The sequence below is a fragment of the Symphalangus syndactylus genome, chromosome 8 (assembly GCF_028878055.3).
Source record: "Symphalangus syndactylus isolate Jambi chromosome 8, NHGRI_mSymSyn1-v2.1_pri, whole genome shotgun sequence".
Classification (NCBI taxonomy): domain Eukaryota; kingdom Metazoa; phylum Chordata; class Mammalia; order Primates; family Hylobatidae; genus Symphalangus; species Symphalangus syndactylus.
Window position 1 is genome coordinate 73,464,823 of NC_072430.2, and position 14,761 is coordinate 73,479,583.

At 38.4% G+C, this 14,761-nt stretch overlaps 1 protein-coding gene across 9 annotated transcripts in view; it reads left to right on the forward strand.

The window, feature by feature from the left end:
• The window catches only part of PPIG (peptidylprolyl isomerase G), a 53,045-nt gene that overhangs the window by 17,494 nt on the left and 20,790 nt on the right, over positions 1-14,761 (forward strand). For 4 of the 9 annotated variants that reach the window (XM_063644694.1, XM_055289637.2, XM_055289638.2 and 1 more), the window contains exons 2-9: positions 369-421; positions 748-824; positions 909-983; positions 2,764-2,871; positions 4,144-4,188; positions 5,709-5,796; positions 11,485-11,514; positions 11,606-11,745. In XM_063644694.1, the coding sequence (XP_063500764.1) occupies positions 764-824; positions 909-983; positions 2,764-2,871; positions 4,144-4,188; positions 5,709-5,796; positions 11,485-11,514; positions 11,606-11,745 (547 nt within the window). In that variant the 5' untranslated portion in view covers positions 369-421; positions 748-763. Of the gene's footprint in view, positions 1-368; positions 422-673; positions 825-908; positions 984-2,763; positions 2,872-4,143; positions 4,189-5,708; positions 5,797-11,484; positions 11,515-11,605; positions 11,746-14,761 lie in introns of all 9 variants that reach the window. The other 5 variants (XM_063644691.1, XM_063644693.1, XM_063644690.1 and 2 more) reach the window with 3 other exon arrangements.

Below are 14,761 nucleotides of genomic sequence, written 5' to 3' on the forward strand. Positions count from 1 at the left end.
TTACCTTACCCTATCATCTTCCACCAAGTATTACAATTCAGCATTTTAAGTCCTTAAAATAAATGCCTTATCAAAATAATGTCTGTTAAATAATAGCTTTCTGTTATGGAAATAAAGCTGTTATACAGAGTATCTCTTTGGTATTTTTTGTGTCTATACTACATCTCAGTAAAGGCTGTTGCTCATAATCAGAAAGTACCCTCATACGTAAAATTGAATGTTGTGCTTTTACTCAAAATGTAAATCTACCACATACACTATTTAACAGTACCATACTGTTGTTAAAATACCCCACTTTTTCTTCTTACATGATTTTTGCTTCTTAAAAATCTCACATTTTAATCAGAACTCTCATTTTTGTTTTCTAGGAGCACAGGGATCTGTTGTCCTTGTTTTTTTTTGGTCTTTTCTTCATTTGAAGGTAATCTGCTTGTTGAGTTCACTAATCATACAGAGTAAATACAATTTTCTGTTTGGGCTATTAATCTATATTCCGGTTGATAAATAGAAAGTTGATTACGTAATAATGGTTAAGGCTTAACTTTCAAGTCTTTTCTAATTGCTTCACAAAATGCAATCTAATCTCTAAAAAGAAAGCACTAATAATCCATGTGATTTACCTCATAGAAATAAATATCAAAATAAATTCAAACTTTCTAATTTCGTTTCACAGAATTTTTTTCCAGAAATTTGTGAAAGATCTTTGCTATTTTAGTCTGCTTGTCTGAAACTGTATTTTACTCATAGATTAAGTATTGGAGCCATGGGAATAAAGGTTCAACGTCCTCGATGTTTTTTTGACATTGCCATTAACAATCAACCTGGTAAGAATATTAGTTGACATTTATAAATGGGTGTTTAATATTTTAAATTAGTAAAGAAATTTAACCAACTACCTTCTTTTTCAGCTGGAAGAGTTGTCTTTGAATTATTTTCTGATGTGTGCCCCAAAACATGCGAGAACTTTCGTTGTCTTTGTACAGGTTTGTTCACATTTTCAACTGCCCTTATAGTAGTCTCAGTTGACTATGGCTTGCTTGTTTGCTTGCTTGCTTTTTTTTGTTTTGTTTTGTTTTTTTGTTGTTGTTGTTTAAAGAGACAGGATCTTGCAACGTTGTCCAACTGGACTAGAACTCCTGGGCTCATCAGTCCTTACACATAAGCGTCCTCAGCTGGGATACAGGTGTGAGCTACCACACATGGCATAGCTTGCTTTAATTTTTTATTTACTCTATTTTAGATTGCTCCATGCATATTGCTTCTTTTAACATGAAGATTACACAGCAGTGACTAGGGCATGGAAGAAATTCTTAGAAATATTATGTTATGGCTGGGTGGCCGGGCGTGGTGGCTCATGCCCGTAATCCCAGCACTCTGGGAGGCCGAGGGGGATGGATCACGAGGTCAGGAGTCCGAGATGAGCCTGGCCAAGATGGTGAAACCCCGTCTCTACTAAAAATATAAAAATTAGCCGGATGTGGTGGCGCACGCCTGTAGTCCCAGCTACTTGGGAGGCCGAGGCAGGAGAATCGCTTGAACCTGAGAGACAGAGGTTGCGGTGAGTCGAGATCGTGCCATTGCACTCCAGCCTGAGCTACAAGAGTGAGACTCCCATCTAAAAAAAAAAAAAGAAAAGAAATATTGTGGCTGGGCATGGTGGCTCACACCTGTAATCCCAGCACTTTGGGAGGCCGAGGTGGGTGGATCACTTGAGGTCAGGAGTTCAAGACAATCCTGGCCAACATGGTGAAACCCCGTCTCTACTAAAAATGCAAATAATTGGCCAGGCGTGGTGGCTCATGCCTGTAATCCCAGCACTTTTTGGAAGGCCAATGCAGGCAGAGATCACCTGATGTCAGGAGCTTGAGACCAGCCCGGCAAACATAGTGAAACCTCATCTCTACTGAAAATACAAAAATTAGCCAGGCGTGGTAGTGGGTGCCTGTAATCCCAGCTACTCGGGAGGCTGAGGCAGGAGAATCACTTGAACCCTAGATGGAGGTTGCAGTGAGCCGAGATCGTGCCATTGCTCTCCAGCCTGGGCAACAAGAGTGAAACTCCGTCTCAAAAAAATAAATAACAAAAAATCAGCCGGGCATGGTAGTGTGCGCCTGTAGTCCCAGCTACTCTGGAGGCTGAGGTGGGAGATTCACTTGAGCCCAGGAGGCGGAGGTGGCAGTGAGCCAAGATCACTCCACTGCACTCCAGCCTGGGCGACAAGAGTGAGACCCTGTCTCAATTAAAAAAATAGAGGCCAAGTGTGGTGGCTCATGCCTGTAATCCCAGCAGTTTGGGAGGCCAGGGTGGGTGGATCACTTGAGGTCAGGAACTTTGAGACCAGCCTGGCCAACATGGTGAAATTCCGTCTCTACTAAAAAAAAATTAGCCGGGTGTGGTGGCAGGCGCCTGTAATCCCAGCCACTCGGGAGGCCGAGGCAGGAGAATCACTTGAACCCAGGAGGCGGAGGTTGCAGTGGGCCAAGATCGTGCCACCGCACTGTAGCCTAGGTGACAGAGCTAGACTCTGTCTCAAAAAAAAAAAACCCAAAACCAAATATTAGTTGTAATGGTATATTATCTGAGAGTGATTTCTATATTCTCCAGAAATATGCGGATGATTTTTTAAAAAAATTCCTGAAAGGAATGAAAATATGATTTTTTTTAAGTCTGCAAGGTTCAAGAGAGGCATATTGTACATTTATTTTGCTTTCATACTACTTTGATTTCCTTTCTATTAAATGTCCTAATTTTTTATCTCTATAGGTGAAAAGGGGACCGGGAAATCAACTCAGAAACCATTACATTATAAGAGTTGTCTCTTTCATAGAGTTGTCAAGGATTTTATGGTTCAAGGTGGTGACTTCAGTGAAGGTGAGATTTGGAAAAATCGTGTATTATTTTCCGTTAAATATCACAGATCTCAAAGTTAGACAAGCCTCTAGAAGTTTTAGTCCAATGTTCTTGTTACTCTCACTCCATTTAATCTTTGGTCAATTAGAAGTACTCATAGAAATATGTAAAAGAGGGAAGCTCATAGGTTGGGCGCGGTGGCTCATGCCTGTAATCCCAGCACTTTGGGAGGCCAAGGCGGGCGGATCATGAGATGAGTAGTTCGAGACCAGCCTGGCCAACATGATGAAATCCTGCCTCTACTAAAAATACAAAAATTTGCCGGCCATGATGGCGCGTGCCTGTAGTCCCAGCTACTAGAGAGGCTGAGGCAGGAGAATTGCTTGAACCCGAAAGGTGGAGGTTGCGGTGAGCCAAGATTGCGCCACTGCACTCCAGCCTGAATGACAGAGCGAGACTCTGTCTCAAAAAAAAAAAAAAGAAGGAAGCTCATAGAAAATAATTTTGCCTTTGACACATGAATTTCAGAAATAGGCTTCTGGATACAAAACAGAACACTGCATTCATCTCAGTAATCTGTCAAGTGTATGTGTTTGATTTTGTCACAAGTGGTAATCCTTACTACAATGAAATTTTTATTTTTTTATTGTAAAAATATCAAAACTGTAGTTTTGGCTGGGCACGGTGGCTCACGCTTGTAATCCCAGCACTTTGGGAGGCCGAGGCGGGCGGATCACGAGGTCAGGAGATCGAGACCATCCTGGCTAACACAGTGAAACCCCGTCTCTACTAAAAATACAAAAAATTAGCCGGGCGAGGTGGCAGGTGCCTGTAGTCCCAGCTACTGGGGAGGCTGAGGCAGGAGAATGGCGTGAACCCCAGGGGGCGGAGCCTGCAGTGAGCCGAGGTCGCGCCACTGCACTCCAGCCTGGGCGACAGCGAGACTCTGTCTCAAAAAAAAAAAAAAAAAAAAAATGTAGTTTTAAAAAACTTGGAAAAAAAATGTTAACCTGTTGCAAGACCTGCATAATCATAATTAGAATCTGAAAGTTCTTTTTTTAATATATTTTAATAGTCTTTGTCACATTCTTACTATCATAGCATAGAGGAAAGAAAGTAATTTGGGACCTTGTCATTATTGACATTAATATCGTTTATGATTTGCTGCAATCCTCGAATAGTGTTAATTCAAAATTATTTAAAAATCTACTTTACAAGAAGTATTTTGTTTAGGTATCACCTTTGAGGAGCTTACTATCTTGAGAGTTATAAGAGTATGTTTTTCATTTTTAGGAAATGGACGAGGAGGGGAATCTATCTATGGAGGATTTTTTGAAGGTAAAAATGTTTACATTTATATTATGTTTTAAATATTTTCTCTTTCATTCTGTTTTATTCTCTATGGAATCAATAACATTATTCATTAAAGGGTATACTAATGTCTAGCTGCCTTCAACTAATCTGAAGTTTAATTTTCTGGTAAAAAATTGCTTTTTATAAAGATGGGTGTTTTTTCTTCTTAGGACATTTTTACAACATGATTTGAAAGGGTTTCAATGATCTGTACTTAATTCTTAGAATTTTAATGCTAGAATAGGAACTTCCGTAGATCAGTCTTAACTTTTATTAAAGGAGATTCAGCAATATTTCTTACAACATCCAAATTTTAGGTCATTTTTTCTATGAAAATTTTTAAAAATATCTTTGATATTCTAAAATTTGACTGTAATATTTTCCAAAAATTTAAGTTTTCTTGCTGGAATTTTTTTGTTGATGTGAAGACCATTTGGAAAACTATAAGCATATTTAATGTGGAAATAATGTAATATTTTTCATCTTTCACTTTTGACATTTAGTGAAATTTTGTTTAAAATTCCACATGATTTGTTCTTAATATTCTAACTCAGGATTGGAAAACAAGTTCCTCCTTTTGCGGTAAGTGATGCTATGGCAGAGGTTAAGTTAATGATTCCAGACTAAATAATACTATGTGTGCCTTTCTGTGCTCAGAAATGAAACAGGTGAAATGTAAAAGAATCTAATCTGGACTCTCTCACTTTCTTTTTTTTTAGAGATGGCATCTCACTGTCTTGCCCAGGCTGGAGTGCAGTGGCTTTTCATGGGTGTGATCATAGTGCACTTTAGGTTCAAGCTCCTGAGCTCCAGTGATCCTCCTGCTTCAATCTCCTGAGTAGCTAGGACTACAGCCACACACCACTGTGCTCAGCTATTCCTTGCTTTTTAAAGATAGTTTCATTTTTTAATTTAAATAAAGTGGTGTTATCTTTTCCAAAAATTGTGAAGGACAAATATAAATGGAAAGGAAGGGGATTGAGATAATATTTGGGTTTTATAAGCAAATAATAGAAAATTAATAATATTTGAATCTTAAAAAGATGAGAGGGGAGGCCGGGCATGGTGACTCACGCCTGTAATCCCAGCACTTTGGGAGGCCGAGGCGGGCGGATCACGAGGTCAGGAAATCGAGACCATCCTGGCTAACACGGTGAAACCCCGTCTCTACTAAAAATACAAAAATTAGCTGGGCGTGGTGGCAGGCGCCTGTAGTCCCAGCTACTCGGGAGGCTGAGGCAGGAGAGTGACATGAACCTGGGAGGCGGAGCTTACAGTGAGCCGAGATTGCGCCACTGCACTCCAGCCTGGGCGACGGAGCAAGACTCCGTCTCAAAAAAAAGAGAGGGGAAATTGATTCATGTTTGATTCTCTTCTTTCATAACCTAACTTTGTTATCTAAGTAAGTTGTGTATGGCACTAAATAATACATCAGATATGAATAGAAGTGAAAATGAATTTTTTTGGAGGTTATACCTATAACTGAAAACTTTACTTCTCTATAGACGAGAGTTTTGCTGTTAAACACAACAAAGAATTTCTCTTGTCAATGGCCAACAGAGGGAAGGATACAAATGGTTCACAGTTCTTCATGTAAGTATTTATTATCTGATCATTTAAAACATCCCATTTTTGGGCCAGGCACGGTGGCTCACGCCTGTAATCCCAGCACTTTGGGAGGCTGAGGCGGGCAGATCATGAGGTCAGGAGATCGAGACCATCCTGGCTAACACGGTGAAATCCCGTCTTTACTAAAAAATACAAAAAAATTAGCTGGGCATGGTGTCGGACACCTGTAGTCCCAGCTACTCGGGAGGCTGAGGCAGGAGAATGGCGTGAACCCGGGAGGGGGAGCTTACAGTGAGCTGGGATTGCGCCACTGCACTCCAGCCTGGGTGACAGAGTGAGACTCTGTCTCAAAAAAAAAAAAAAAAATCCCATTTTTGGTCTGTCATTTCTCTGTGTGCCTGCCATTGATTACTAATAAATAGGAGAGGAATCTATGAGGGAGGGAATTGTTGAAGGAAAGGGAACAAATAATTGATTTTTTTGTTGTTGTTTTTGAGACAAGGTCTTGCTCTGTCACCCAGGCGAGTGCAGTGGTGCAATCATGGCTCACCACAGCCTTGACCTCATTGGCTCAAGCAATCCTCCCCACCTCAGCCTTTCGAGTAGGTGGGACTACAGGTGTGTGCCACCACACCTGGCTAATTTTTTAATTTTTTTGTAGAGACGGGGTCTGCCTGCGTTGCCCAGGCTGGACTCCAGGCTGGGATTTACACACGTGAGCTATGGCACCTGGCCAAAATTGTTGAAGAGGGAAAATTGTTATAGAGGGGAAGTTAAATTGTTCTGCTAGTGTTTTGAAATAATGGAGACTTGTCAAGAGAACACAGGAGCCAGGTTAAAGGTTTCCCACTAGCCAAATTAGGATAATTTGAGCATCAAAATAAATAACAGTAATATCAGTTTATGGTCAAATAGGAACCAGGAGTCTACACTGATATAAATAAATGATTAAATAATGAGAGAGAAGGGAAGCTGTTCCCTTATTAGAATGTCAACTAATAAATTTAAAAGGAATGGTGGAGTTAGAAAAGTCACCATTTTGTAATCATCACAGTAATGACTGACTCAGGCAAGAATCTTCTATTGATGCTAAATTTAGAGGGGTGATTTCAGTGAGAAACTAGATGTTTACACAGAGTATTTCTCCGTAAATTACTTAATTACAAAGAATAAAATGCAGTCAGTTCTCACTATTCATAGATTCTGTATTTGTGAATTCACCTTCTTGCTAAAATTTATTTGTAACCTCCAAATGCTAAGGATTTCCAATTCCGACTACAAAAAAAATTGTGACCAGGCCTGTTGTCAGTAATCCCTATTTTTTTAATCCTGTCTTATGGGTATAGGTTTGTTCTCTTCAGTAGCCTTGAAATCTCTTGGTCTGTGAGGAATTTAATCTGTCAGCACCATGTGGATTATTCTGTCATTTCCCTATTCCATATTTGTTAACTCTTTAACAGTGAGAAATCTGGCACCTGATTATCTTCAACATTTCTGTTCTTTATTGATTCCTAGAATGAACAGTTGCTATCCCATACTGCTGTAAAGAGGGACCAACTAACTAGAGTTCACTATTTCTTTATCCTTATTTTTGTTTTTAGACTGAGTGTAGGTAGTTAAACACCAAGTTTAAAAGTGACTTAAATTAGTTCTTTTTTGGTTTGGCTTTGTGATTCACTCAAAATGTGTTAGGTTTATTCCTTTCTGGTTATATTTCATTTTGTTCTCCTTCCTACCTAGTTTTGATATTTTTTTTTGCATTTTTTAAGTTTATGAAATAGTAACATTTCCAAAGTCAAAACAAAAAGAATACTGTGAAGTGTCTCTCTCACCCAGCCCTTCCACTCCATTCCCATTTCCTTGTTTTTTTCACCCCAGTTCCATCTATCCGTGTTAATAACCAGCCTGATTTCCAGTTTATCTTCCTGTATTTCCATTTGTAAACATAAGCAAATACATGTATACATTTTCCCACTTTCCCTTTCCTACACCGTAGATGGCACACCATGTATACTGTTTCACTCTTCACTTAACAGTGTATCCTTAAAACACTCCATAACAGTTTATAAAGATCATTCTTATTCTTTTTTGCAGCTGCATAGTACTCTATTGTTTGTGTATACCATAGTTTATTCAACCGTTTGCACATAGTATGGATCTCTGATTTTCTTTTTAAACAAAACGACTTATGGCTGGATGCAGTGGCTCACGCCTGTAATCCCAGCACTTTGGGAAGCCGAGGTGGGTGGATCACTTGAGGTCAGGTGTTCGAGACCAGCCTGGCCAACATGGTGAAACCCAGTCTCTACTAAAATACAAAAATTAGCTGGGTGTGGTTGTGGGCGCCTGTAATCCCAGCCACTCGGGAGGCTGAGGCAGGAAGCTGGAGGTTGCAGTGAGCCAGGGTCGTGCTACTACACTCCAGCCTGGGCTACAGAGCAAGACTCCATCTCAGAAACAAACAAATAAATAAAACAACTTATAATTACCTCTTCATTGTAAAAAAAAAAAAAAAAAAAAAAAGCACAGATAAGGCACACACAAAAATCCCATCCCCATCCCCAGAGCATCTTTCTGTGCATTAAAAATGTTTGTAGAGTGTTGTTCTATAGTCAACTTTTGGCTATAATATAAATCTCTGCACATCACTAAATATTAGCTTTTTAATGGCTACATGTTAATCTCTTGTTTGAATGTACTATGCATTATTAATCTTATTTTGGGACATTTGGTTTGCCTTTTGTTTTTCAAACTGCTCCAGTGAACATTGTTGTGCCTGTCATTTGATGCAGTTTTAATATTTAAGTTTACTTAATGAACTATTTACACATTTTTAAGCCTTTCCATGTATATTGTTATGTTGATTTTCAAAAGGAAAGGATAGTTTACTGTAGCACCAGTAGTATGTAAATGCTAATTTCACCACATTCTCAACAGAGTATTATAATTTATTTTCCTCTTCTAAATAAAATCTTTCCTGTGCTAACCAAAACTCCTGTGTTAAGTTCATATAGTCCTTCATATATATATTCTCAGAATCTTCCCTCTAAATGTTGGTTACTCCTTATATCTTCCTATTTCATGGGTAACCCTTCTTCTGTGTTCTGTTTTTTAAAGGAAATAACTTCAATTTTTAGAAAGCTTCAGTCTTAAAAATTTTTTTTGTACTATAACATATAGAAGATTTGCCATTTGAACCATTTGTAAGCGTACAATTCAGTCTTGTTTATAGCTATTTATTTATTTATTTATTTATTTATTTGAGACAGAGTCTTGCTCTGTTGCCCAAGCTGGAGTGCAGTGGCACAATCATAGCTCACTGCAGCCTCAAGCTCCTAGGCTCAAGTGATTCTACCGCCTCAGCCTCCCAAAGTGCTGGGATTATAGGTGTGAGCCACTGGGCCTAGTGAGTCATGTGTATTCACAGTGTTGTACAGCCATCACCACTATTTCCAGAATTGTTTCATTGTTGCAGAGACTCTCTACCATTTCCCCTTTCCGCCAATCCCTGGTAACCTCTATGTATTTGCCTGTTCCGGATATTTTATTTAAGTGGAATCCCACAATTTTTGTCCTTTTGTATCTGGCTTGTTTCACTTAAAAAATGTTTCCAAGGTTTATTTATATTGTAGCATGTATCAGAACTCCATTTTTTTTTTTTTTTTTTTTGAGACAGAGTCTTGCTGTGTTGCCCATCCTGGAGTGCAGTATCTCGGCTCACTGCAAGCTGCACCTCCCGGGTTCACGCCATTCTCCTGCCTCAGCCTCCTGAGTAGCTGGGACTACAGGCGCCTGTCACCCTGCCTGGCTAATTTCTGTATTTTTAGTAGAGACAGGGTTTCACTGTGTTAGCCAGGATGGTCTTGATCTCCTGACCCCGTGATCCGCCCGCCTCGGCCTCCCAGAGTGCTGGGATTACAGGCGTGAGCCACTGCACCCGGCATGAAGTCCATTTTTTTATGACTGTGTAATATTCCACTATATGTATATACCACATTTTTTGATTCATCTGTTAGTGGACATTTGACTTGTTTTCACATTTTGGCTATTGTGAATACTGCTGCAGTGAGCATTGGCATTTGAGTTTCTTTTTTTAGTTCTTTTGAATATATACCTAGGAGTGAATTGGTGGGTTATATGCTAATACTCTGTTTAGCTTTTTGAGGAACTTCCATACTGTGTTCCATAGTGGTTGCACCATTCTACATTCCCATTAGCAATGTACAGGAGTTATTATTTTTCCACATCCTTGCCCAGCACACTTATTTGCCACTCTGTGTGTATCTGTAAATTACCATGAAAGCACCACAAGCTGTAATTTTTTAATTTGGGGATTACAAATAAGTTTTAGCGAGCAGGCAGACTTGCAAATAAAGTTATCAGTGAAGTGAGGATCAACTCTATCTAAATGCAAATCATATATATACATTGTGACTGTAACATGTTATATGAATACACATAGTTACACCTAGATTTTTACGTTTCTAGGTGATTTTAGTGAGTTGAAGTGAGCATAGTGTTACAATGAGGAAACAATAGCAGGTCATTAATAATTAGGTAAACCTAAAAATTCAGCTCTATGTTATAATTTTTTCAGTGGTATTGTACATGCTTTAACCAAAGATTAGCATAAATTATGCTCTTTTTTTTCAAATTTCTAATAGCTTTTTGATAAGGTTTTTTAAAAATAACAAATCTTATAAAATGCTAATCTTTAATTTTCATACCAGTGTTTTTAGTACATATTCAAGTAGCAACCTTTTTACCTACATAGCTTTAAGGTTGATGGTGGGGGTGGGATTTTAAAAAAATAACTTCATTTGCCAAAAAATGCTTATTTTAATTTTTTTTCCCAACTCTTAATCCAGATCTCTTGTAGCTAATTAAAAAACTTGTAAACACTCAGCGGGGCACAGTGACTCATACCTGTAATCCCAGAACTTTGAAAGGTCAAAGTGGGAGGATCGCTTGAACCCAGGTTTGAGACCAGCCTGGGCAACATAGTGAGACCTGTCTCTACAAAAATACAAAAATTAGCCTGGCATGCCCCTGTAGTCCCAGCTACTCGGGGTGCTGAGGCAGGAGGATAGCTTGAGCCCAGAATGTTGAGGATGCAGTGAACCAAGGTTGTGCCAATGCACTGCAGCCTGGACAACAGCATGAGACCCTGTCTCTAAACCAAAAAAATAAAAACAAAAAAAACTTTTAAACACTATATGAACCATTTCTGTTCAAGTCCAACAGTATATGTCTGAGGACCATAAAAATATAGCCCGTGCTTAACTGTTTAAAATGTTAAGATTGAAAAGCATTATTGTTAAACTCAAACACTGGTGGAATAGTTTCATAAATTTTGATATGTCTACATGTAGAATATTACACAATTATGACTATTCAGTAAGAACTCAAGTGCAAGAAACATGAATGGATAGAAATAACACTGAAATGTCTGTTTTAGTTACATAAAAGTTTTCAGCAGTAAGTAGGTATTGCTTTTATAATTAGAACAAGCTTGATAAATACATTATGTGGAAAGCATTTTGCCTTCTGTTCTACTTAAGATTGAGGAAATATGATCATATTAAGATAGCAGTTGATGTCTTTGTTTTCAACTTTGTTTCCAATACAGTTATTTTCTTTTTCTTTTTAGAGATGCTAACTTTGTTTTTCTCTGACTTTGTTTTTATTATTCTAACTGATGACTTCCGAAAGAACAACGAAACCAACTCCTCATTTAGATGGGTAAAGATTATTTTATTTATTTTACAACCTGTTTTAAATTAACCTTGAAATAAGAAGCTTTTATTTAATAATTTTTTGCTTGACACTTTAGGCATCATGTTGTTTTTGGACAAGTAATCTCTGGTCAAGAAGTTGTAAGAGAGATTGAAAACCAGAAAACAGATGCAGCTAGCAAACCGTTTGCGGAGGTACGGATACTCAGTTGTGGAGAGCTGATTCCCAAATCTAAAGGTAAAAATGAAGTACATATTTCTGAGAATACTTACACATACAAAATAAGCAGAGACACTCTAAGTAGTTGACATGAAATTCATACTCAAGCTGATATAAAAATGAGCTTTTTGTTTTAAAATGTATTTCTGTGCTTTTATTTTTTACTTTTTTAAGTTGACAAAACTTGTGTATTCTTACTGTGAACAATATGATGTTTTGAAGTATGTATATGTTGTGGAATGGCTAAATTGAGCTAATTAACATTTATTGCCTCATAATTACCCCTTTCTGTGGTGAGAAGAACGCTTAAAATCTTAGTGGTTTTTTGTTTTGTTTTGTTTTGTTTTTTGAGACAGTCTCACTCTGTCACCCAGGCTGGAGTGCAGTGGCATGATCTTGGCTCATTGCAACCTCCGATTCCCGGGTTCAAGCAATTCTCCTGCCTTAGCCTCCGAAGTAGCTGGGACTACAAGCGCCCACCACCACACCTAGCTAACTTTTGTATTTTTAGTGGAGACGGGGTTTCACCACATTGGTCAGGCTGGTCTCGAACTCCTGACCTTGTGATCCGCCTGCCTCGGCCTCCCAAAGTGCTGTGATTACTGGTGTGAGCCACTGCACCCGGCCAGTGATTTTCAATAATACAGTACTTTGTTATTAGCTATAGTCATCATGTTATACAGTAGAATTCTTGAACTCATTCCTCTGAGCTAACTGAAATTTTATATCCTTTACCAACATTTGTCCAACACATTTCCTTCTCTAATCCCATGGGAACCACCATTCTTCTTTCTACTTCTGTGACTTCAACGTTTTTAGATTCCACATGTAAGTGAGATCATATGGTATTCGTCCTTTTGTGCCTGGCTTATTTCATATAACATAACTTCCTCTGGGTTCATTCATGTTGCTCCAGATGACAGGCTGAATAGTATTCCATTGTGTATATAAACCACATTTTAAAAAAATCTGTTCATCTATTGGTGGAAACAGGTCAATTCAGTATCTTAGCTATTGTGAATAATGCAGCATTGAACATGAGAGTGCAGATATCTCTTCAACACACTGATCTCATTTCCTTTGGATATATACCCAGTAGTGGGATTTCTGGATCATATGGAAGCTCTATTTTTAATTTTATTTTTGTTATTATACTTTAAGTTCTGGGATACATGTGCAGAACATGCCGGTTTATTACGTAGGTATACACATGCCATGGTGATTTGCTGAACCTATCAGCCCGTCACCTACATTAGGTATTTCTGCTAATGCTATTCCTCCTCTAGACCCCCCACCCACAGATAGACCCTGGTGTGTGATGTTCCTCTCCATGTGTACATGTGTTCTCATTGTTCAACTTCCACTTTTGAGTGAGAACATGCAGTGTTTGGTTTTCTGTTCCTGTGTTAGTTTGCTGAGAATGATGATTTCCAGCTTAATCCATGTCCCTGAAAAGGATATGAACTCATCCTTTTTTATGGCTGCATAGTATTCCATGGTGTATATGTGCCACATTTTCTTTATCCTGTCTATCATTGATGGGCATATGGGTTGGTTCCAAGTCTTTGCTATTTTGAATAGTGCTGCAGTAAACATATGTGAGTATGTGTCTTTATAGAATGATTTATAATCTTTTGGATATATATCCAGTAATGGGATTGCTGTGCCAAATGGTATTTCTGGTTCTAGATCCTTGAGGAATCGCCACACTGTCTTCCACAATGGTTGAGCTAATTTACACTCCCACCAACAGTGTAACAGTGTTCCTGTTTCTCCACATCCTCTCCAGCATCTGTTGTTTCCTGACTTTTTAATGATCGCCATTCTAACTGGCGTGAGATGGTATCTCATTTTGGTTTTGATTTGCTTTTCTCTAATGACCAGTGATGTTGAGCTTTTTTCTTTTCGTGTTTGTTGGCCACATAAATGTCTTCTTTTGAGAAGTGTCTGTTCATATCCTTTGCCCACTTTTTGATGGGGTGGTTTGTTTTTTTCTTGTAAATTTGTTTAAGTTCTTTGTAGATTCTGGATATTAGCCCTTTGTCAGATGGATAGATACCAAAAATGTTCTCCCATTCTGTAGGTTGCCTGTTCACTCTGATGATAGTTTCTTTTGCTATCTTTAAACTGCTATCTTTAAAGTGCAGAAGCTCTTTAGTTTAATTAAATCCCATTTGTCAATTTTGGCTTTTGTTGCCATTGTTTTTGGTGTTTTAGTCATGAAGTCTTTGCCCATGCCTATGTCCTGAATGGTATTGCCTAGGTTTTCTTCTAGGGTTTTTATGGTTTTAGGTCTTATGTTTAAGTCTTTAATCTATCTCTTGAGTTAATTTTTGTATAAGGTGTAAGGAAGGGGTCCAGTTTCAGTTTTCTGCATATGGCTAGCCAGTTTTCCCAACACCATTTACTAAATAGGAATCCTTTCCCTATTTCTTGTTTTTGTCAGGTTTGTCAAAGATCAGATGGTTGTAGATGTGTGGCCTTATTTCTGAGGCCTCTGTTCTGTTCCATTGGTCTATATATCCATTTTGGTACCAGTACCATGCTGTTTTGGTTACTGTAGCCTTGCAGTATAGTTTGAAGTCAGGTAGCGTGATGCTTCCAGCTTTGTTCTTTTTCCTTAGGATTGTCTTGGCTATACAGGCTCTTTTTTGGTTACATATGAAATTTAAAGCAGTTTTTTTCTGATTCTGTGAAGAAAGTCAATTGTAGCTTGATGGAGATAGCATTGAATCTATAAATTACTTTGGGCAGTATGGCCATTTTCACGATATTGATTCTCCCTATACATGAGCATGGAATGTTTTTCCATTTGTGTCCTCTCTTCTTTCCTTGAGCAGTGGTTTGTGTTCTCCTTGAAGAGGTCCTTCACATCCCATGTAAGTTGTGTTCCTAGGTATTTTATTCTCTTTGTAGCAATTGTGAATGGGAGTTCACTCATGATTTGGCTCTCTGTTTGTCTGTTATTGGTGTATAGGAATGCTTGTGATTTTTGCACATTGATTTTGTATCCTGAGACTTTGCTGAATTTGCT